Below are 22,803 nucleotides of genomic sequence, written 5' to 3' on the forward strand. Positions count from 1 at the left end.
CGAACAGTTACATAATACCGGGAGGAGTTGATAATATGATATAGTATTGGTTTTTACACCGATAACCCTCGATGAAAGACGTTCGTTCGTTTCGTCAATAAACTTACTTGATAATGAATGGATAGAAGTAGTAGTGGTATAGACATGAAAGAAGCGTATGAGGAGAATGGTGGGACGATATACCCTGGCTTAATTTGACAGTCTTAACTAGTATTGACATAAGTATTTCTATCTCTATCACCAAAACATAAAATGGCGACTCGTTTTGAGTAGAAGTTTGTAAAATAAATACTTTTTTACTCTTTTAATTTCTAAATTGCTTCTGTATTCTGTTCTTCATATAAAGTCTTGTTTTTAAAGTGTTGAGAAATATAAATATCAATTCTGGTTAGAATGAAATTCTGAATTAACGAAATAATTACATTTCTCAAAATTCTCTTATTGGAACGGTTATTCTTCATGCAAAATTCAAAGTTTCCCCTTTAACATGGTCTGCTTTATGGTGGGGAAGCCTGGAGACTTTTAACAAGCACTGGGCGAGGCGGCGAAGACCTTGGAGTCAGTGTCGTAGATCGTAGCGTCACTGGTACAGAAGTACGAGCTGAAAAGAAAAAGGATAAAAGACTCCGATTAAGATCACGTGCTCATCATTAACTCTTCCATTCTATGCCACGTTCAATAGGTGCAGACCTTACAGCGAAGAGCCATTAGATGATGATAAAATGTGGGGAAAAGAAATTGCGAGTTCACTTCCATATAAACGTCAGTATGTATAACTTGTTCCACTGACAACACGATCGAATTCCAAGATTAATATCAATGCAGTAAGTGTTTAAATCTACAGAGTCTCAACCCAAAGTGTATTAAAAAGTGCTGGTCGATCCTGGTGGATATCAATCGATTCCTAGAGTATCAATCTATCCAGAAACTGTATTTAAATAATTAAAATGTCACGGAGAAATTAGGCAGCACATATTGACAAGGCGTAGCAATCAGTTACGGTTTTGCCCAGTACATAATATTTGCAGTGATCTATAGCCAATTTAAACCTGATATAATCGAATTTCGGCTTATAAATGACATTTTCCCTTTTCTAAGTTCCCTAAAATCTATAATTCCTGCATCCCTGGGAAGCTATTTTGTGACGTTTTGATTAAAAGTAGTCCAAGGGTACAAGACGGGATCTCTGATTAATAGAAAGTGTTTTGGATTAAGGTAAATGTAGCATATTTAATTTCTTTCATCGATTCGTCATTAAATGACATCGCATGGTTTCAAACAAGGAATTTTAGTTATGTATTTCTTTCATGAAATTTTATCCGATATCACCCCCAAACCAATATCGCCAGTGCACCGGAAGCGCAAGCAGATTAATAAAATACTTAACATTTGGTTGACAGCCTTCAAGATTCTTTACCGGGGCTACGTACTTCCTTCGTAGCACGCAGCTGTGAATGGCCTTATGAAACCAAGTTAAATGGGTAATAAATTCATAGCAAACAATTTGAAAAGAGAGATGAGCATAACGGACAGCCTTGTATGTCGAAGACTCAATTGTTTCCATGGTTTTTAGATGGAATATAAACTTACGTGTAGTTTCCCTCCCCACTGGTGACGATGGCCCTTCCCACTTTCCAATTGTCTGTATAGACCCAGGCAAAGAGACTCTGGTATTTCTCAAATTCAACAGTAAGCGACTTGACAGTGCCAAGTGGACTAGTAGTGCGAATCAGTTTGGTCAGATGATCGCCAGGCGCAATAGATGTAGACTCCTCCCTGAAACAACAGTCTTAAAGGTTGCGAAAATATTTCCGTTGACATGACATGAGCTCTTTTTGACAGAACGCTGTATAACATAATAAAAATAATCGATACAAGCCTAGGGATAGGGCAGTTGTCCTGAATCACCCACATTCATCTTTATTACGATATCTAGAAAGTGCAACTGCCTACTACAGTTTGATATAAGGAATGAAGGAATAAATAAATAAATAAGATATGATTTCATTTATTTATCTTTAAATAAGATTATTTTTTCAGGGGCAAAGACATTTAACTCGTCTTATTTCAGTAAAAATCTTCTTTAAACAAAATAAAGAAATTAAAAATTCCGAAGAGAACAAATCAAGAACTTACGGTGTGAGTTGGAACGTGTCGACCTGGCCCCTGTCACCAGTGAAGCTAACGCTGACTTTGCCCCTAGCGGTCTTCTGGAGGTTCGAGCTGGTGATATTCAGAAGGTAGTGATAATCTGGAAGAAGACATCTCCGCGTTAATGAAGACTACAGTATGAAAATGATAAATCATTAAGTAAAACTAAAAATAGTGCATATCATAAAATCAGATATGGTTCTCTGTTCATGGAACAACTGATGTTTTCTTAACTAGTCGCCAAGGAATTAAACATGATGATGATGATGATGGGACTACATTTTACTTTCAGTAACAAGATATTTTTGAATATTCTTGGATATTCCCAATCAAACAAGATGTTTTGTGAGACTAAGCGAAATATTAAGCGCAACTATTACACTACATGTACGAAATGTTGTTTTTAGGAATATCAAAACATAATATCTCCAACGTACGTATGACTATTTAAACTCCTTAACTTTTTTTAACTTAGAAGACTCCAGACTACTTTTTACTAAAAGACAAAATATTGATAAATATTCTTAGTAGTTTCCAACATTTTCTAGTAGCAATCTGTCAGGTTACTTAGTCTGAAATATCTTAGTTCAAAGTAATCAATTTGTCAACTTTAAACCTCATGACAAAGGAATCGAAATTATCAACTCTCGGTGTTTCATTGCCGTTGCTTTAAGGACTCCCTTGGATATTAAACCCACTGACGTCATCATGTCACCCTGTCACCTCGAGTTGAAATACACCAGAAATAGGCACGAGGTACCCTAACAGTATGAGACAATATTGGCAGCGTTTAGTGTGGGCAACTAACGGCGTCTTTATCAAAGTCACGACTAATCAATACTTATGACACTCACTGCAAAAAGGAGCGGCGTCTTGTGTCATAAGATACATAGACCCGCGACCAGTCCCCTTATCGGCGTGATATCCCATTCTCACGCAGTCGCCATCTTGGCATGACTTCAGGCATGAGCCAGTCTGGAATGTCTCGTAATCTTTGCATGGGTAAGCAGTAAATGGACACCTTGAATTGATGGATTCCGTGAAAAACTCGATGGCACGAGTATGGCTACAGCCTATGGCGGCCTCAACACCTGGAATCACACAAAAATGTCTTTTGCAATATGATAGTTTAGTTTCATCTGTTTTCAGGTATACTTATGACAGAACCAAATGTAGGCCTACTTCAGATGCAATATTTCACCTAAATGCGCCCGTTTCAATTGCCTGGGAAAGAACGATATTATTTCTGTAAGGACTATCTAACTCTGCTTGCAATATCACACAGATTCAGTATATAAAAATATGCTGCAATATATCAAGCTGCGCTTTGTGGTAATAGTATTACCTTTAATTAACACACACGTGCACACGCACGCGCACGCACGCACACACACACCTCAAATAACTTTAATTATGTGTCCATGCATACAGAAAACTTTAACCTTAAATTCTTCTTAGGATAAATTTTGATTAAACACTGTAAACAGGCCATTACCATACTTATCCAAAAGGGCAGCGTTCCAAATTGTTCCACCTAGTTTGCTCCAAAAGCTATTGTCACACCCGGGTTGATCTGCTCCACTGTTTGGGTAAAAATCCACGTGGCCAACCGCTTGGTCTAACCCAAGACCCAGGGAGAGGATGCTGGAGCCGTCGGAATGAATGACATCAACGAAATCAGCATCGGTTGGATCCAGTCTCACCACGATGTCAGTGTTCTCGAAGTAAGGTTCCGCCGGATCCAGTGCTTGAGGAATATGTTGAAATTATTAAATGAAGTTAAGCTTATTTCTCTACCTTTCCCTATGTTTAGTCTTATAAAATATCAATTTTAAACACAACATAAGTTCAAATTGGTGAACAACTTTGGCGGTGATGGCTAAGAAAAAAAAAAAAGAGATCCAAACGTTAAAATGCCCATGTCTCTTCGCAATCCCGTCTTTATCGAAAGGAGTTGAAGAGCTTATATCCTTAACTCTCATGTTGTCCCTAAAGAGATCACAATAAAAAACAATCAAACGTTCACAAGAGATGATAAATAAGATACAACTGCATTACCACTGACCCGTTATGCGTCCCATGTTGGAGATCCTTTCCCCAGCGTAGCCGCCAATGTGAGCTCCCAAGCTGTGGCCAATGATGTGCATGTCTGTGCTAGCTGCTCCAGTCTCAGTCATTAGGTATTTTATCATCTGTGCGATTTGGGCACCAACAACTCTCGTGTTAGCTGTAGCTTGGGTGTAGGGCAATTTTGCTCCACCGCTCCAATCTACGGCAATTACGTTGAAATCGCCCTAAAGTTGAAAAGATAAAAGTTGTTTGAAAAAAAAAATGAATAAATGAGACGCCTATTGTTCCTCTGGTTATCATTGCCTTTTGTCAAAAACGAAATAAGACAAATTGATGTAGGACATATAAGTATATGCCATGAGGGTACATATAGCACCGTGACGCCAGATGCTGATAGAAGTTACAAAAATCAGACCAAGACCACTGTGAGACGACCAAATATCCGGAATATATGGCACCAATTTGTCAGTTAAGGGTAAACGAAACAAGTACATGATGTGTTTACGCAAAGTTGATTCTGACATACTCACAGCTTTCAGCAATTCCGTGATCATGTTCTGAACCCATTGTTCGCGGATGTTATGTGTGAAACCGTGGACGATAAATTTCGTTGGTCTCGACCCCACATAGTGAGAGCTGTTGAGCCTCTTGGCGTCGCCGGCGATCAAACGTTCCTCTAGGTCAGGAGTTTGGTTGTCCCTAGCAAAATCATGCTTGGATTTTTAAACAATCTAACGAACTGAGGACATATCAGTACATCTTTCTGATTGCTGAAAAATGTATTGTGTTTAACACATATAACTAACTGAAATGGGTCTACCAATTGCATCATGGTCTTTTAAAGAAATTGACAACAATCCAACTGAATTATCAGCATATCTCTCTGACGAAAAATGTAGTGTTTTAAAATTTATTAAGTAACCTAAATAGGTCACGCAAGTACATTATGTTCTCTTTAACAAATTGAAATCCTGGTGTATTAAACCTAAAATACTACTTTGTGACGCTTGCTGATGCAATCATTTATATGATTGAAAAGCAAGAAAAGGAGCGTCACCAATGGACATAGTCTTGTTGAAGAGCACAGCCTTTCGAAGTGTTCTTGTTATTAATATGTTGAAATATTTAGGCAATACTTTCTTCTTTTCGCCATATTAACTTCAGAGTACACGCATATTCTTGCATACCTCCTGGGTACAATCTACTTGCCTGGTATACAGGAGGAACTCCGTTCCAATAGCTTCTGGGGTTTCTGGGAGGAGAGTGAGCGGTCTCTGAAGGCTTCTAAACGGCGAATCGGTACTGAAACACCCAAGTTCCCCATAGCACACTTGGCGGCTGAGCAACCAGCCTGAAAGGTGGTATACATAAGCCGCTAGGGTAGGCATTGCTCTTTAGTTAAGTTTGGACTTAAATACGGACTTTTAAATGCATTGCGGGTATAAGAAAGTCGTTCCATATGTCCATTTACGTTGTACGTCAAACAGGCTTTTGTTAAGATTCTTAGCACGTGGGTAAATTCCTGCGCCTGGGGTACCTTGTGGTAAGGTACAACATTGACCAGTTTTTAAATATTTATCAACACTTGACAAATATTTCTCGCACATAATTGATGTGCTGTAAATTTTGTTCTTCTCTGTATAGTGTTCTGGTTACTGTCGGATGATGGTTCATATTTTTCTTAAACATTAAGGATCTCTATAGCTTTTCAAATGAACATTTTTTTTTTTTTTGCATCAACAGGCCCGTAGGTTCGGAAGACCGCCCTTTTGCCGGGAAAAGGTACGCTCTCAGTAAAAATTGACCAAGGCAAAAGGCATGCTCTCAGTAAAAATTGATCAAGGTAACACGAATGTTTCACGGTAAAAGGTCCACTTTTTTCAGAAAAATAACCTCCCCCCCCTCTTTGAAATGGCTGGCTACGGACTTGATCAATCTTAGTCAAATCAAAGGTATCATTCAATTCCCATTTTTGTATCGATTTGCATTGAAAACTTCTTTCCAATTTCACGTTGGAGCAAATATACCCGGTACCGAAAAATGGGGCAATCGACTTTATTCCTTCTCCTTACCGTTAAGCTGATCCACAGATATCACCACCAGGATTAAATACAGCAACATTACCGCAGGGCTCTTTATAATACACTGGGAATGAACAAGATAGGATATATGTATATACCATATCAGCTACATGGTGCATCTTAATACTCCCTTTAAAAGATGACCCCGTGAGAGTGGAAGCAAATGTTCGTTTAAGGTGACCAGGTGGTGGGAATTCTTGTAACGCGCTGCATAAGTGCAGCATCTGAAAAAACGGTCCCGATGGCAATGTGGGTTGGTTAGAAGCGAAATCTAGAAAATAGGTTAAAATGAACTAACAATTTTCTTATCAGATACAAGATATAAAAGTGTTCTATACGTGCCATACGTTCTACGTGCGCTCATCTTGGAAAGCTTCTTATCCCCCCCCCCCCCCCCCCCACATTCAGACATTTAAAAAAAATCCTCAAAAGTACTTGACGTCAATATTCCTTGTGAAGTGTACAGGAAGCTATGGGGTCTAAATGTTTTGGTCGTCATTTAGAACAGAACTATTTAATTAGAAATGGTAGTAACATCCTTTTCCTTGAGGAAGATTTGCTTTGGCGCGAAATTCCCCTTTAAGTAATGTTTCAGCCGATTATGAGGTGAAAGTTGCCCTTTTTTCTTCAATTTGGCACAAAAATCACTTTTAAAGAACGTTTCAGCTGATTTAGGGGACAGAGAGCACGCCAGCGAGGAAGTACCCGTGGGGAGAAAGAAATGAACAAAATGAGAAATGAACAAAAAGAAAGACAAAATTCTTTATCATACTTCATCCATAACCTATTATGCCAACATTTTACATAAAATATCTTATTTCTCATTTTCTTTAATAAATATAATTGGGTAACATTCGTAAAAAAAAAAAAATAATAATAATAAATAAATAAATAATTAAATAAATAAATAAAAAAGAGACTAGTATCTGAGACTTCATGCTTCTTACACTACTTTACAAGGCTCCATGAAAAGAGATAATCACTAATAAATTATGTCACAGAAGAATTCTCGTCTGATTAAATGTATTTTACATTTTTCTAAATAAGTTATATTGTATGAAAAATAGGATCTCATGATGTGGAAGCTACTCAGCACATTTTATGATTAAATACTCATTTTGAACATCATGTAATTTTCTTCATAATTCCAAGCGTTCTATAACATTCCCAAAAAGAAGAAAAACCTGATGTTCTTTTTTTGAAACTCCTGTCTCATAAAGTTATCATTTTTGTAAAAAAATCCAATAAATTAATAACCTTGAGTCAAGAAAAAAGAGTTTGAAAGTGAATTCATACTTATTCTACAGTCACGAGGTAATGAACTGTCGATGTTTTTTTCTTTTGTAAAATAAGCAGTGAGAATGTGTAATTTCCTTAATTTGAATTCTCCAATAAATATGTTCATCGATTCAAATTTCATATTGTAACCATTCCATATGTCAGTTCTCCTCTCCTCTAAGCGGTCCCGATGGAAAATACAACTTCGTCAGTTGTCTTCGTCTCACCTCTTGACCACAGACAGGACATTGCTTGGCTGACTGAAAGATACAATGTGGCATTCTGAATTCAATGATTATTCCACAAGGTATTTTTGACAAACCTCATTTCATTACCAAACAGTATTCAAACATCCTTTTTACTAAAAAAATTCATTTGGGTAGATAGAACCCAGTAAATGCAAGTGGACGACTTGGAAAAAAGCTCAAACTCATATCAAAAACAGCAATATCAGATACTTGAATTACACACACACACACACAGAGAACATTACCTGTAATGTCATTTTCCAACATTTGAAGCAAGCATAGTGATCACATGGGGACTTTAGTGGGATCTTGCTCTCCTTTTTGCACACTGCACATAAGTACCCTGATTAAAAATATAAAAGGGTTTTATTAAATGAAATGAAAAAAAAAAAAAAACACTGCTTTTATAACATCTGAACTGGTATTCTTAATTTGGTCAATAGTATCAAATAATTATTTATTCAAACACTATTCGAGTAAGCATTTAGCTTAACAGTTTACAAAGAGCATACCATCTGTATTTTAACTTTTTTCCTGCATGAGTATGAGTAACCTTTTATAACCTTATAGAAAAAGTTATCTTCACACCTGAATTAGGAGGAGGATCATAGGACGTTAGGCTTTTCACTCGATCCAACTCTTCCTGAGAAATCTTTGGACAAAGCTCTTTTTGTTCATTTTTATCTTGTTCTTCATTTTCATAGTGTTTACTTCTTTCATCTTGGTTGCTTGCTAAAACATTCACATTTTCCTCTGATTTAGGATCTGCCAGGTTAGTTTTTACACAGCCATTCAATAAATCTGTTTCTTTATCGACTGAAGCCTTTACTGTTGTTAATTTTAAGGAGTTTATGTCCTTTACAGCTGTCAAGGCTTTCACACTTAAATTTGATGTAGAGTTCAGGTGATGTAGATTCCCTTCAGATGCAGTCCCAGTTTTACTTGTGGACTTCTAAAAAAAAGCATAATCAATATAATTTACAATTATAGCCACCAACAATGACCACAATCTAACTGAAAGTTGGAAAAATAAATTCTAAAAATAAGTTGTTTTTTATTATTCTAAATATTTCATCATAAAAATACCCCATAAACAAAACTTACAGTGTCCAGAACAGGACCCTTTGAAGAACCATCCTCTAATTTTCTACGTTTATCAGCATTGATTTCTAAAATTAGAAAAAAAGGAAATAACATTATTAAAACATCTTAAATGGTCTTTATTCAAAACCTTATTTCAGGGACACTCAAATATCATTTTACTCAAATATTTTACTCAAATAGACCCTGCTGTTTACTGTGAGAGTGTGCATCAATAAATCAGTACAAATGCACTGTGGAAATATCCATTGTCATTACCAAATTCCTCCTGCACTCTTTTTCTTGGACCAGTCTCAGGGTGGCTGAGGCACCCCTGTCCAGTCAGGTCCCGACACACCTGGTCAAACTGGTATTTGTCATCACTTCGGACAAAGCGATATAACCCTACAACAATGACTGAATATTGAATGACAATCTAGGCTAACAAATCAAACATACCTAACAAAGTAAACAAAATTGCAACTGTCTGCTTTATAATCCATGCAAAAGGTAAATTTACAATCTGAAATATTGAGCAGCAGTTGCGCTATAGCTGAGAACTTCTGCAGCAGATTCAATCTGAGGATATCAATATTACTGTCCTGATTTCAAAGACACCAGGACTTATGCAACGTTCAGTAATCCTCTGCTGAGAAGAGGTTTATCTGGCATTAGAGCTACAGAAAAAGACAAAATCCACCACCATTTGGTGTATATTATATATAATGTATTTCAGACCACTATCCTTAACTGAATACAGCGTTTTGATTGATGTACTCCAGCTGTCCAACAACAAAAACATAACATCAGTAGAAAATTGCTGAGTGCTGACTTACTCCGCAACAGCTCATGATTTTTGGGTTCATCGGTGAATATTTCTGCCATGTTTGCAATCATGGAGGTAAAATTCCCATCTTTCTGATACTTGAACAGGGTTGAAGAAAACAACTTGTATGAAGCTTGGCTAAGTGCTTGTTTTACCTGCAACATCAACAGAATTCATTCAGCCACCATGAGCATATGCATATTTGATTATTGTACAATGAGCAAACAAACAGTCATTATCACTTCAATGAAAAAGCCACAAAACCCTGTTTTTGAAATAAATTTTATATTTCAATTAGTCTCTGGGAAAATTGTCAATAATAAAAATAATAACAATCATCATAATAACATTTCTTCTGACATACAATTGTTGCCAAAAATGAGTACATATCTTTATAATTCTTATATTAAATTTAATTTTTAATTGAATGATCAATTCTACCTTAAATTACATTCCAACATAGAAACAGCAGGTAGTCTTAAAGATATCTGTGGCACTATGAAAATATAAGCCCTTCTTTTAATTTGATCCATACCTTCCCACAACTTACTTGCATTAAATAAACCTTAGCAGCTGGCAGATTTTTCTTTTCATCTTTAGTTAATTCACATTCTGAGGACATACCACCATCAAATTTTGGTCGGTCCTGAAAAATGTAAGATGCATTACAATACATGCCACAGGTGCGTGTGCGTGCGTGTGTAGTGCATTGTCAAAACATAACAGGTTGAAATGTAGCAAGTGCTTGTGTAAAGTAGTACAATATAAAGCTAATCTACGTGAAAATATAGCACAGTTTCCTGTAATATACCTTCAAAATTATTTTCTTTCTTTGTACTTTTGAGCTGGTGACTTTATCCTGCATCTTATCCACGGAGATACTGTTTTGTGACAAATCAAAACCTTCATCTTCAACTTTTCTCTGAAAGTAACAAAAGCAATGAGTTATGCTTGCCACATAATGCATGATAAATTATACAGGCAGCCAATAACAAAATATATGTGAATTAAAGTAAATATCAAATATAAACAATATTAGTTGCTTAAGAAAAACGTACCTCTTCCATGCTAAGAGCCCCCAACAAACCCCCACCTGCTGAAGGTCGTCTGGAGGAAGTGCTGGACTCACTGCATTCATATTGGATTTTCAATTTAGCAAGAGAAGATTCATCTTCTGAAAACAAAAAAACAGAGAAGCACATAATAAGTATATACCAATAGTTTATCTGAAGTATTAATAACAAATTTTATCTGCTTATTCCATTTTTCAAACAAAAAACAACTCAATCATTAACTTTTTAGGACATGTGACGGAGCATATTATTTTGGTGTCAAGCAAGTCTTTCTACATTTGGGCAGAAGGTTTGAACATGCATGAAGCACCAAAACTGATTCCTCTTCACCCTCACCTTTCTCCTTTAATCCAGGCACATGTGCTACCACACTGCTGGCCTGGGACACTTGCTGCTTGGAACCAATACTTCTGTTGCTAGGCATGAAGGAGGCTCCTTGGCAACCCAGTTGGCTGGATTCTGCTTTCCTTGTCTTTAATCTAGGCGCTGGCATCTAAAATAGCAATAAAATAGAATTTAAAATTAAGAGACTGACTCTCACCAGGAAAATGTTGTGGAAAATAGAACTGACTAATTTTTACCAGGACTGACAGAATATCAAACCTACCAGATACAGATGTCTAAAATTATAAGCTAATCTTTTTAAATATTCACAGACATTGAGGGCAATGTGCTCTCCATTTTATGTGGAGTAAAGACAGATGTTGCTTTCAGTGTCTTTTATGTGCCACTGACCATCCACACAGTGGTTTACCATTTTTTCTGCATTCTTGAAGAAGAACATGGCATCTTTCATGGCCTGACCAAAGTTTTCATACACTTTAGTGTGTGAACGCACCCAGGATGGGAGTTGAGATATAGCTGCAGGAGATTTGAATCTGGAAAGAAAAAAAAAACAATTTTTTGAAATAAAAAAATTGTTATACATATTTGCCAGACTAAAAAGGAAACGATATTATTTTTTCTTTTGATAAATACATACAACAGATTTCTCTCTAGAATTACCTGTTATCACACAGCAGAATAGCACCATAGTCCTGTTTGTGTCTGATCACTCTGCCAATGGCTTGATTTACTGCACGGGATGCCTGTTGTTTGTACCATTCTCTTCCAGTCAAGCCCTTAGACAACAAATTGCAAGTAAATAATAATAAAAACTTGCACATAATACTGTCTGGAAGAAACGCAAAACATCTTACCTTTATATTCTTAATTTGTACAGTATAATTAACTCTTATATCCTTCTATTTATCTCTGCTCTTAAATATCACCATTTTATTTTTACATTCTTTCACAGTTAAAAAGAACATGGATGCTACCGTTTTGAGATTATCAATCAAATTTTGTTAAAAAATCTCTACATCCTAAATTACCTGCAAGGATTTGTAGATAGTTATCATGAAACATATCCCCATATACTGATGAAATTTATATCTCCTTCTTTCACGACAACCTACCAAGTGCTGTAAACCAGAATTTTACTATCAGTACCTTAATCTGTTGTTTTCCTTGCATCTCATCCAGGAACTTCATCTTCAGCACCACTTTAGCATCCATATATGGTGGATAGGGCAGCCCTGTGATCACCACTGCCCTGCCATTGATATCAGCAAAATCCAGTCCTTCACTGACCTGGGTGAGACGAACCAAATGTGTTATCTCAACAACCACATTTGGCAGAAAGGCTTCCATTCAGTGATAAGCAGGTCATTTATATGAAATGATTTTAAATAGATTTTCTGCTTGTACACACTATTATGTATATGAAATCCCACCTTTCCTCTACAAACAGCAGCAAACACAGCACCATTGAGCTTGGGATCATTGATCTTCTCATAAAACTCTTCCATTGTCTGTACAAAAAAGAATACACATAAAATTAGGAAATAACACAGACATATATATCAATTTCTGCACTCGAAATAATTCAAATTTATTAATATAATTAATAATTAAGAGCAAGTTTAATAAAAATACTAATTACAATAATAAGATAACAAATAAGTAAAATGTTCAGTAAATGGATGAAGAAAAACAGGTTCCACTTTTAACTTAATCAAAATATTTTTATTCTTACTGAACACTTATCTACCTGATGAAATTCTATTTTTCCTCTTGGCTCCACAAATATCTGTTTGTATTGCACTATTCTATCCCAAATTCTGTTTGCCTAAAAGTGAAAAAATACATTAAAAATTAACTTAAAATATTAATTTTAATTTATATAACATTAAAAAAATAATAAACAAAATTGTAATCATTTCATCACAGCAAAAAAAGTTCACTAGAATAAATGATGCTAAATGCACAGGTTCAATATATCCAAATATGTGTCCAGTCCACAGCATTTGTCTCTGATCAACTTTTCCTCATAAAATTTGTCCAGCACAAATGCCTACATGCATTGCAAATGTTTATTTTCTTCATTCTTATGATGTAGTTGTTGGGATGTGGAAAGATGTTAAAGTGTAAAAATATTACACAAGGCAACCAACCTGCCAGTACTCCAGACACTTGTTCATCACAGGGTATGACGGGAAAAACAGCAAAAGTCCATTTGGTACAATCCGAGCAAAATTCACTGAAATAATAACACATTTTACTTTTTATTAACTAAACAGCCACTTGAAAGATAATGCGACAAGGAACATAATAGAATATAATGTTACATGATATAAAAATCCATAACAAGAACGTAAGTGAATCAAGGATGATTAGATAAATTTTATTTGCCATTAGCATATCATAATACATACCCACAGCATTCCCAAGAGAGGCCTGGTAATCTGCATTGTATCTGAAACATCACACATACATATATACATATATTAGATCAATGCAAGCAATTAAATCTGCAACTATTCATAATAAAATGCTTAAAATGTCAAATTCTGGCATTCATTGTAACATACTTTGCAAAGAGACGAAAAAGAATGACATTTGAAAACAAGGCGAACAAAAGAAAAGTGACTGCATGGCCTGTTAATTGCCACAGCAATGTTGACTTACTTCCAGCTAATCACGTATTCTAAACACTTCATAGTGTTTGATGTAGAATGCTGATAAAATGAATAGTCTGTACCTTGTCTCATAAGAAGAATTGAGTGCAGTGCCATCTGGTCCTTTGCACACAGTACCAATCATCACCTGGTGGTGCTCTATTACATGGGGGTTCTCCAACTGGACTGGAAACTCTCTTCAATCATAACAACAGGTGATAAATATATTTATTTAGAGTGAGTTCCCTAACAGAACAAAATTCAATATTGGAATAATACATGCAAATAATTATATAAAAAATTATTTTAATAATAAAAATTTGGGGGGGGGGGGGGGGGGGGAGGGGGGGCCGGGGGGAGGAGGAGAGGGATTACTTACATCTGCATCTCAGCAGTAAAGGAGTTGAGTGGTGCCAGTGTACCACTGGTCAGGATGATACACTTCACGCCATGAGATTCCAAGTCCTTCATGCTGTGCCCTGGACTGAAACACCAGTAACTGACTGTACGGCCTAGAAATGAAACAATAGTTTGTTTACAAGCATGTAACTACAAGAATTCTAAACCTGGTAAGACTCATCATTATTAAATATGCTTATTTTTTTTACAATCCAGCACAGTGGACATAAGAAATCTGCTCCCTAACTAAATAACAAGCTTTTGTGAAATTTCTTCATAGCTTTCAAAGTATACAAGGACTGTACCTTTATTTTCTTGCTTCTTGTTGGTCAACCATACATCTGTTGCTGGTTTCTTTTTCTGCCTACTTGTATCTTCTCTTATGTGAACCTGATTAAATCAAAATCTAATCTCAGTGGTGTAAGTTTTTAAAATGAAGAAAATATTAAAGAATATATTTTTTCTTTTAATCTGTTCCTAGAAAAGAAGAGGAGTGTACCTTGTAGAATTTTGCTAGTTTAGCCTTGTGGTTGTACATGGACTGGTTCATATCATCAGGGTCTCTGCTGAATACAATCTGGAACAGGAAATAGATATTTTCAAAAGCAAATCCACATGGCAACTTCCCCTTTTTTTTACAAGCAAAGACCTTTCATGATAAATTTTAATTCTCTTTGTTAAAAAAGCAAATGATTTTATAATGGGACTGAAATTTGATTACTTTGCATATAAAATAAAACATCTGATATGTTAAGATAGCAAATATATTAAGAATTTTTTTTACCCTAAGAATGTCAGCAAACTTGGAAAGGCCAACCCCTTTGCCATAAAATGCAGATGCTAAAACAAAGTGATGTACTCATAAGTATATACATATGCAGCTTATTCATTAATATTTGGAGCTAGAAACTTCTCATATTTTAGCAATATTTTTGTAATGCAACACATGTGCATGTATACACAAATTTTTATCCCAACTATAAATAGTAGCTATGAATTGGAAGACCAACTTATACTACACATCACCTTGTAAATTTAAGCAAACTATATAACATTTTCAAATAAATGATAACCACTTACTTTCACTACTGAGATGTGTTACAATCTTGTCAATCAAATCCAGCACTTGACTCTTTGTTTCAAAGTTTATGTGAACTTTTCCAAACAGCTCAAATATGTACCTGAAATTGTGAGAATAACAATTAAACAGTTTTCTTTATGCATAAGACTTATAGATGAATTACAACTGTGAGTCCACCACTCCTTTTCTCGATCCTGCCATCATACTTATCAGCATTTCTTTGCAAAACATTTCATACATTATGTTATACAATGAACAAAAGTATCTTCCATTACAAAGTTTTACACTACTTACTTTTTACAGCACAAAAACCACTCTTTTTTCTTAATACAAGCTTACAATAACTTAAACTGATGTTATAAAGAAGGAAAGTTTATAACCTACTAAATAATAACACAACTAGTAATTCAGTTGTACTTACACCCCTGCCTTTGTCAAGCCATCTTTAGGTAGTTCAAGTTCATCAAGAGTTTTTTCAAGATCCAGTAGTTGACCTGCATAGCAAAATATATGTAACATTCCTAACATTCCAACATTTGTTGATAAAAAATATCTTATACTTCATTTTGTTTTTTATTATTTATCTGATGTTAAATAATGAATGTTGACTGTCTGTCTAGTTACATAAACTACTTTTCACTTACTTTTTAATTGCAAAACTTGTTGAATATTGAAGTCTGGTGCTGAAAAAAAATCATACATTACACAAATATCAATTGAATCTTTTTTTTAAGAAAAATGTTCACAAGTCGTTAAATATGCTCTGCATAGATTAACCAGATTTATACTTGTGCTCTATCAAAAATAAGCAACATTTTATCTTACACAGCCTAAGAAAATATCTAATTTTGATTCGTTACCTATTTCAGATTCATCTCCATATGTGACAGTGGCACTCTCTTCTTCTTTATACAGGTCTATCATTTTTTCAGACAGTTGTTGCAGTTCTTGTACAGCAGTTGTGAGGTCGTAAGATGTAAAATCAAACGATGAACTGTCTTCACAGATTTTCTCCTAAAAATTATGATTGTATTTAATGTGTAACTGATATCAATATCATAAAATTATATGATTAAATGGATGACTATAAATATAAAAACACATTTGATTACAAAAGAAAAATCAAAATAATAGCACTTACTAGATTATGGGCTTCATCAAAGATGACAACATTTCCTTGCAGTTCAACCCCATTTGCCTTCCTTGACTGAATAAATAAATAAATACATAAAGAAACAAACAAACAAAAAATTAATAAAAAACAAACAGAACCAAACCTTTAATTCAATTTCCCAGTGGTACATTTATTTTATAAATAAGAACTACAGGACATTAATAATTCATGCTTTAGCATCCCCATTTTGTAACATACATGTGAAACTAAAGAACAACATTTGAAATAAACAACCTGTAATTGTAAATCCTTACCTTTGGATCAAGAAGATAGTTGTATGGCATGAATATTATATCTGCATCTGTCTTCACCTCTTTGGCCATATAATATGGACATACTCTGTAAAATGAAATAGCATGACATGGATCCCACAAACATAATATGTGCTATAAACATTGGAAGCATGTCATTTAATTTTACAAGAAAGAGACACTTGCATAATAATCCTTTTTTCTGAAAATTTTTTTGTGTAACTACAACAATTTGCTACAAAATTTCTCATCCTGAATACACTACACTGCAGCAAGGACTTTATAATATTGCTTCACATTGAGACTAAAGCATAAACTTGATATTCTGTGTACAAATACACACACACAGTGGTCACAGCTAACACATTCAAGCTCCTTACTTGTGTTTATTTCCCAGTTTGACCAAATCTTCAATGTCTAGTACCTTGGGATCTGCCTGCCCAGTGCCAAAGAAATCAGGGTGGTTCTTTTTTGCTGTTTGGAGAAAAAAAAAGATAACAATACAAAATGAATATTTTCTAATCAGAGCATTTTTGGAGAAATATTACAGGATTCACAATAACTTTTCACAGCAAAGTGAACTTACCATCTAGGTTGTTGAAGAAATGACATGTTCTGGCATTCACCTTGGCTCGGCATGAATTAACCTGAAAACATTTTACAGACTGAATAATGTGACATGCAAATGTTATGGAGTATAGGCATAAAAGACCTGTCTAGATTCTTAGGAAATCATAATGGAGTCATTAACTACAATGTTCACTTCAATATGCTATCTACTGATCACACATTCTAAGAACAACCATGGTTTAATGTATATAAAGATCCTATGTGGCCTGGTATTCTGCCTAATGATCATCAGACTACTGCCTGTAGAACAGAAGCATATCAGACACGGCGTGGTTAGTGATTTATGACAGATTTCAAGCCCCAGAAGCCATGTTTTGTGTCATGAACTCGTGAATGACAGGTTTCATCTTTGTCATGCGTTCATCTCTTCATCCATGCAATCCGTGCACATTCTCACATTTTATCATAATACTTAATTGCAAACCACAATAAAATCCTTGAAAGATTTTTAGTCAATTAAGTATAAAATCATTTTCTTGTTCATACTGGCATTGTTTATGCAAGGTATACAAAATGTATGACTCTGTAAGCTTTAGAGATAATTCACTGCACCAAACCCCTTTCAGATGCCCATAACCAGAGCAATGACTCAGTTAATGGACAGTCTCCTCAAAATACATAATTTTTGTTCCATTATCTTCCAGCTTGGAGATCAATACTGAATCCTTATTTAAGGTCAAATGTGAGGTTTCCTTCTCACGTCTAATTTTATAACTATTATTTTAACGAAATGAATAACAGGCAAACACATCTGAAATATCACTGGAGATTTCTACATTTCAGCCAATTCCTAATACTCAATACTCGCATTTGAAATACCACTGGAGATTTCTAGATTTAAACCAATTCCTATTACTCAGCGTTCATTCAAGTAATCTAGAAACCTTACTCAGAATTCTATTTTGTTGTGCCTTTCCATATAATAGCTCAATCAAAAAACATCTATCATTGTTAACTGTCTCGTGGGATGCATGGCTTGCATGTCAATGCATTAGGTTCACTTTCACCAAGAAGCACTTCAACAGACATGACTCATAAAGAGCTGAACGCAGGGTTCAGATAACACAGTATGTGTACCTTGGCTGTATTGGTTTCTTCTTTTTGTACATTGGGATGGATGCACATCTGGTCTCGAGAACCTAAGATTCCTACTCGATAGCTGAAAGTAAAATTCCAAAATTAAACCAATGACAAAAATGATTTTTACACAAGTGAGAAGGACATATATGCTATCATATGGGTAGTTACAGATGATACCCATTTTGGATTTTTTTCAAAGGTTACTTTGCATAATATTTACAATACTGATATTATGGGAAAGAAAGTAAATTCAATACTGAGGTGGTGGTAGGGGTCCCAGTCCTACATAAGAATCCTCACACTCAATATGCCAGCTGTGTCCACATTTCTAAGATCTATATATAAACCCTAAAAACCCAGTAACAACTCAAAGAAAGGGTCTCTGCCTTCTTCTGTGGTATGTGCATTAATTGATCTAAATCGGCAATGACAACACAGTTTTAAAGAACCACCAAGCAGCAACATATAAATGATATGAAGAATAATACACTTAGATCATTATTAACATCAGACATCACTGTCTGCAACTGCAGTTCATGCAAAATATCAATCTGTAGATCTTCTGCAAGACTTCACATGGTCAAAGTACTGTGATTCATACATTACAATTGCTGACTAATGCTCCTATTGATATGTATGCAAAGCAAAAGCAACACTGGAAGATATGACTGATATTTTCAGCATAGAAAAAAACTTGATTTATCAGCCTGTCTGTCTTAATCAGCTGTCATAAAAGCATACACAACAGCTCCATAGACAGATCATATCTGTATTTAACAAATACACATTTCACATGATCTGGAATTTATTTTCTATGATAGACAGTATGAAGACTACATCTGCGGGACTTACTAGCTGTATTTTGTTCTCTTCAGCTCCTGTATTGCCTGTGACAGCTGGGAATGTGTTCTAGAGGCATAGATGATCTTTGGAGAAGGTGCTGAAATAAAAGAAATTATATATAAGAGAAAAGACACTTTGAATTTATAAAACAAAATAAATAAATAAATAAACAGCCTGTCATGATATTGTTTATATAACAATAAGCTAAATAATGACTTTTTCAAGTCAACCATTAAAGAGTCAATACTCAAAGAAATTGCCTTGGTGTAAAGAAATCTCTGTCTAATCTAGTAATTTGAAGTTGTTTGAGTTAGACAAATACATAGCTTAAAATAGTCCTAATAAGAGCATCACTAAGGAGCAGGGCCCATGAAAGGGTCAATGCATCTTTCATCACCATTCTTTGCCTTAAGCTATGGGTAGAAGCAGGTTCAGTCAAGAATTGTTTTTGTCTTGTTATTCCACGGATCTCATTTAGTTGCACACCAGTATCATTCATGATGGTGACTGAGTAGGTTAAAATGCATCTTTAGTTCAGGATTTAAAGAATGGCTCTTTATTCATATGATGAATAACTTCTTCAGATATTAGGAGGATATATTACACATGTTTATTTGTTCAGCCAGCAAACAACCCCACTGGAGTATGTCTGAAGAAAAACTAGAACAAATGATGCACTGATAAGTAACTTTCTCTCACCCTCAAAAGTACTAGGAGAGGTGATCACAAAAAAATTGTTGAAATAATGCAGATGTTTTTGGCCAAGTTCATGGGACCTACAACTGCCTATTGATTTTCTAAATCATGCTTCCATTAGAATTTATGTATTAGATAATTGCCTAAGGTTGCAACCTACGACTTGGTCTCATGTGCTCCTAAGCTGTAAATCAATAGCAACACCATATACAGTCCCTAAAAGCAAAAATCAACTAGAACTGAAGTATGTGTATCAAATGCTTTCACCAAAAGCTAAGATAGTGCTATGGTTTATGAAAATAATATTATTTAATTATATTCATTCCCTCATAATAATAAAATTTGGCCTTTCCTTAGACAAACAAAACATGAAGAAGCTAAAGTGACCTCAGATTAAAGTGTTAAAATATCACGAGTCTCCAACATAACCTTAAACATTTGTAAAATGAAAATTACTCTATATAAATTACATTGTTAATTCTAAAACAAAAATATCCTAAAAGACAAATGGTTTAACGAAAGCAAAACTAAACAAATAAAAGGTAAAAGATAAATGAATGATGTCCAGTATTCAGTCCAAGCACTTCTTCAGCCAAGATAAGCATGTATGCTATTATCTCCCATTTAACTCTAATGATCAATGTAGGAAACACAAATCCCAAATGAACCACAAATACCGCATTAGGACTATGTCATTTACTAAGTAAATTTCCAAGGATAATGCAGCACCTTACACTAAAAGGCCTTTATTTTATTCTTTACAGACTCATATAATATATATGAATTACTAACCTTCAATACAAACAAATACACTAGTACATACAATACACTTTTCAATTCTCACATTTTGAAGATGTAACATTTGTAACAATCTCATTGTTAAACCCTTACCTTAAAAATAGGATAAGCATATCTATATTTCTTAATCCACATACAGGATACCAAGGCAATGACTTAACTCAAGTGCGTAATCAAATACAGGGGCTTTGGGATATCAAATAAAAATTGGTTTCAAGTTAAAGCATTATCTGCAAACTAGAGTAAAAATCAATCAAGATTAATTGACAGACGGACGACATAACATCTTTTCATCTACACAGAACTTCAAAGCACTTCTCTCCATACCATGTTTGGTTCAAAATGCTTATTATCTTCTTATTTAATTTGATATGATGATCTGACAATAAATCATAAAGGAAAAAAGAAGGTATGAAAGGGGAAATGCAGCGGAATTGTGAAATGCCAATCATGACACAAAGAATAATAGTCTGAAAACATATATCAAGGAGGCACAGTATATCAATTCACACACTTCTTGAAAACAAAAGCAATTCTTCAATTTGGGATGTTGCAAGCTATTTTAGACATTCTACATTGAGCAAAATTAAAATGTTTTTCATTCAAAATTGAAAAGTTACTTCACAAAATATTCCAAAAAGAGGATAATGGGTGAACCATTGCAAAAGCAAATCATAAAAAGTACTCTAAAAAATGATGAGTGTGGACTTCAGTCTCAATGTTTCACACCACATTTATATTAATACCAACCTACTCCCAGTCCACCTGCCCAGATGTTACCAGCAGCTTCTGTCAGCTGTGCCCCCAGGTCGTGAGTAAATCCACTAGAGGCCTCAGCTGCTAGCTGCTGTCGCTGACTTTCTGCCTTCTTAACATGTAACCAGGCAAGAGATGCACATAGCAGACACAGGGTCTTGCCAGTACCTGTGGGACTTTCCAGCACACCATTTTTATTCTGAAATATCAATGATAACATAACACCAAGGCATTGTTAATTCTACAAGACAGGAAACAAAAGTCAAAAATTTTTATACACCCTTTTCAGCTGTAGCAAGTCATCTACATACTCTTCAGTGCTACTATTATTTTCATTCTGTCCTCAGCAAAGCAGAAACATTAGAAGACATTTTCTACAGATCTTTTGCACTCAAATGTGTCAGTGAAAAACAGACTATAAACTTACATATTTATGAAAAGTTTTTCAACTTTCAATGTGGTTAGTTATAAGATTTCTAGGGATATGTCCACTTTATCAGTGTTATAATCCTCACCATGGAAAGCCTATAACTAAGCATGAAGTTTGTGCTAAATGGTACACATCAGAGAATGTTAATAGGAGTGCTATGGCATGACACTCTGTTCTAGTCGTTGTCATATGTGCAAAAGAATTTGAACATTGAATATTTTACAAATTTCATTTAAACCATAAAATTACTCCAGAATTAAATATTTATTTAAGACAAGTATTTTCTTCTAAATGTGATACGGCACATTATTGAGAATGTATAAATACATATATCAGTAGTATTGTTTTAATTATAGATATATATTTGATTTTAATATACATCAATACATGTACCTGTTGAAGACATTCTATAACTTTTTGCATGTAATCCTTTTGGCAAGGGTATGGATCAAATGGAAAATCAACTGGAACCCCTCTGATAGGTATCGTTGACATGACCTGATTACTCTTCGATGTAGGTTGTTCACTTAAAGTTCAAAACACATCAAATTATGAGCACAGTGTTGGGGAAGTACTACGTGCTCTGTGCAGTAATTAATTTCATTTTCAATTTCCCGCTAGTCGTCCACTCAGCAGCTTCAATTTTTCATTCGTCTTTCGACAATCCCTCTCGATTAGCGACACACGGATAAATTGCATGAGACTTCAGTAAAACACTTAAAAGATCCAAAGACCCTTAAAACTTTATAGTGTGCAATACAACACTTAAAATAAGTTTTTCAGGCAGTGTCAGTATCTCTCGTAGTAGTTTTAGCCCACTCTTTTACATCGTGAGGAAGTAAATTGTGTTGCTGAAATC

At 34.9% G+C, this 22,803-nt stretch overlaps 2 protein-coding genes across 3 annotated transcripts; both read right to left on the reverse strand.

The window, feature by feature from the left end:
• Positions 1-289: 289 nt before the first annotated feature.
• On the reverse strand, positions 290-6,410 carry LOC106182082 (pancreatic triacylglycerol lipase). Its single transcript, XM_087002201.1, has 9 exons — positions 6,294-6,410; positions 5,391-5,572; positions 4,752-4,934; positions 4,217-4,445; positions 3,647-3,898; positions 3,006-3,242; positions 2,137-2,251; positions 1,591-1,776; positions 290-601 (listed from the first exon to the last, which is right to left on the reverse strand). Exons 1-9 carry the CDS (start codon positions 6,340-6,342, stop codon positions 523-525), a joined length of 1,512 nt encoding a protein of 503 aa, XP_086858327.1. The 5' UTR covers positions 6,343-6,410; the 3' UTR covers positions 290-522.
• A 630-nt stretch (positions 6,411-7,040) lies between these two features.
• LOC106182081 (regulator of telomere elongation helicase 1 homolog) lies at positions 7,041-22,797 on the reverse strand. 2 transcript variants are annotated; one of them, XM_024077820.2, is made up of 34 exons: positions 22,338-22,797; positions 21,509-21,713; positions 19,274-19,361; positions 18,419-18,500; positions 17,298-17,358; positions 17,092-17,185; positions 16,715-16,799; positions 16,428-16,493; positions 16,147-16,300; positions 15,931-15,969; positions 15,708-15,780; positions 15,286-15,386; positions 14,990-15,045; positions 14,705-14,782; positions 14,511-14,595; positions 14,186-14,318; positions 13,890-14,003; positions 13,564-13,604; positions 13,303-13,388; positions 12,900-12,977; positions 12,583-12,660; positions 12,299-12,439; positions 11,813-11,928; positions 11,562-11,685; positions 11,144-11,300; positions 10,793-10,908; positions 10,546-10,656; positions 10,285-10,380; positions 9,745-9,889; positions 9,188-9,313; positions 8,933-8,997; positions 8,417-8,780; positions 8,074-8,171; positions 7,041-7,840 (listed from the first exon to the last, which is right to left on the reverse strand). In XM_024077820.2, the coding sequence occupies exons 1-34, from the start codon at positions 22,437-22,439 to the stop codon at positions 7,742-7,744; spliced, it is 3,657 nt and encodes a 1,218-aa protein (XP_023933588.2). In that variant the 5' UTR covers positions 22,440-22,797; the 3' UTR covers positions 7,041-7,741. The 2 variants fall into 2 exon arrangements, with proteins under 2 accessions (XP_023933588.2, XP_086866569.1); XM_087010443.1 differs by having other exon boundaries at positions 10,270-10,380.
• Between the last annotated feature and the right edge of the window lie 6 nt (positions 22,798-22,803).

Source organism: Lingula anatina, chromosome 1 (assembly GCF_051362555.1).
Source record: "Lingula anatina isolate TDL-2025a chromosome 1, LinAna3.0, whole genome shotgun sequence".
NCBI lineage: Eukaryota > Metazoa > Brachiopoda > Lingulata > Lingulida > Lingulidae > Lingula > Lingula anatina.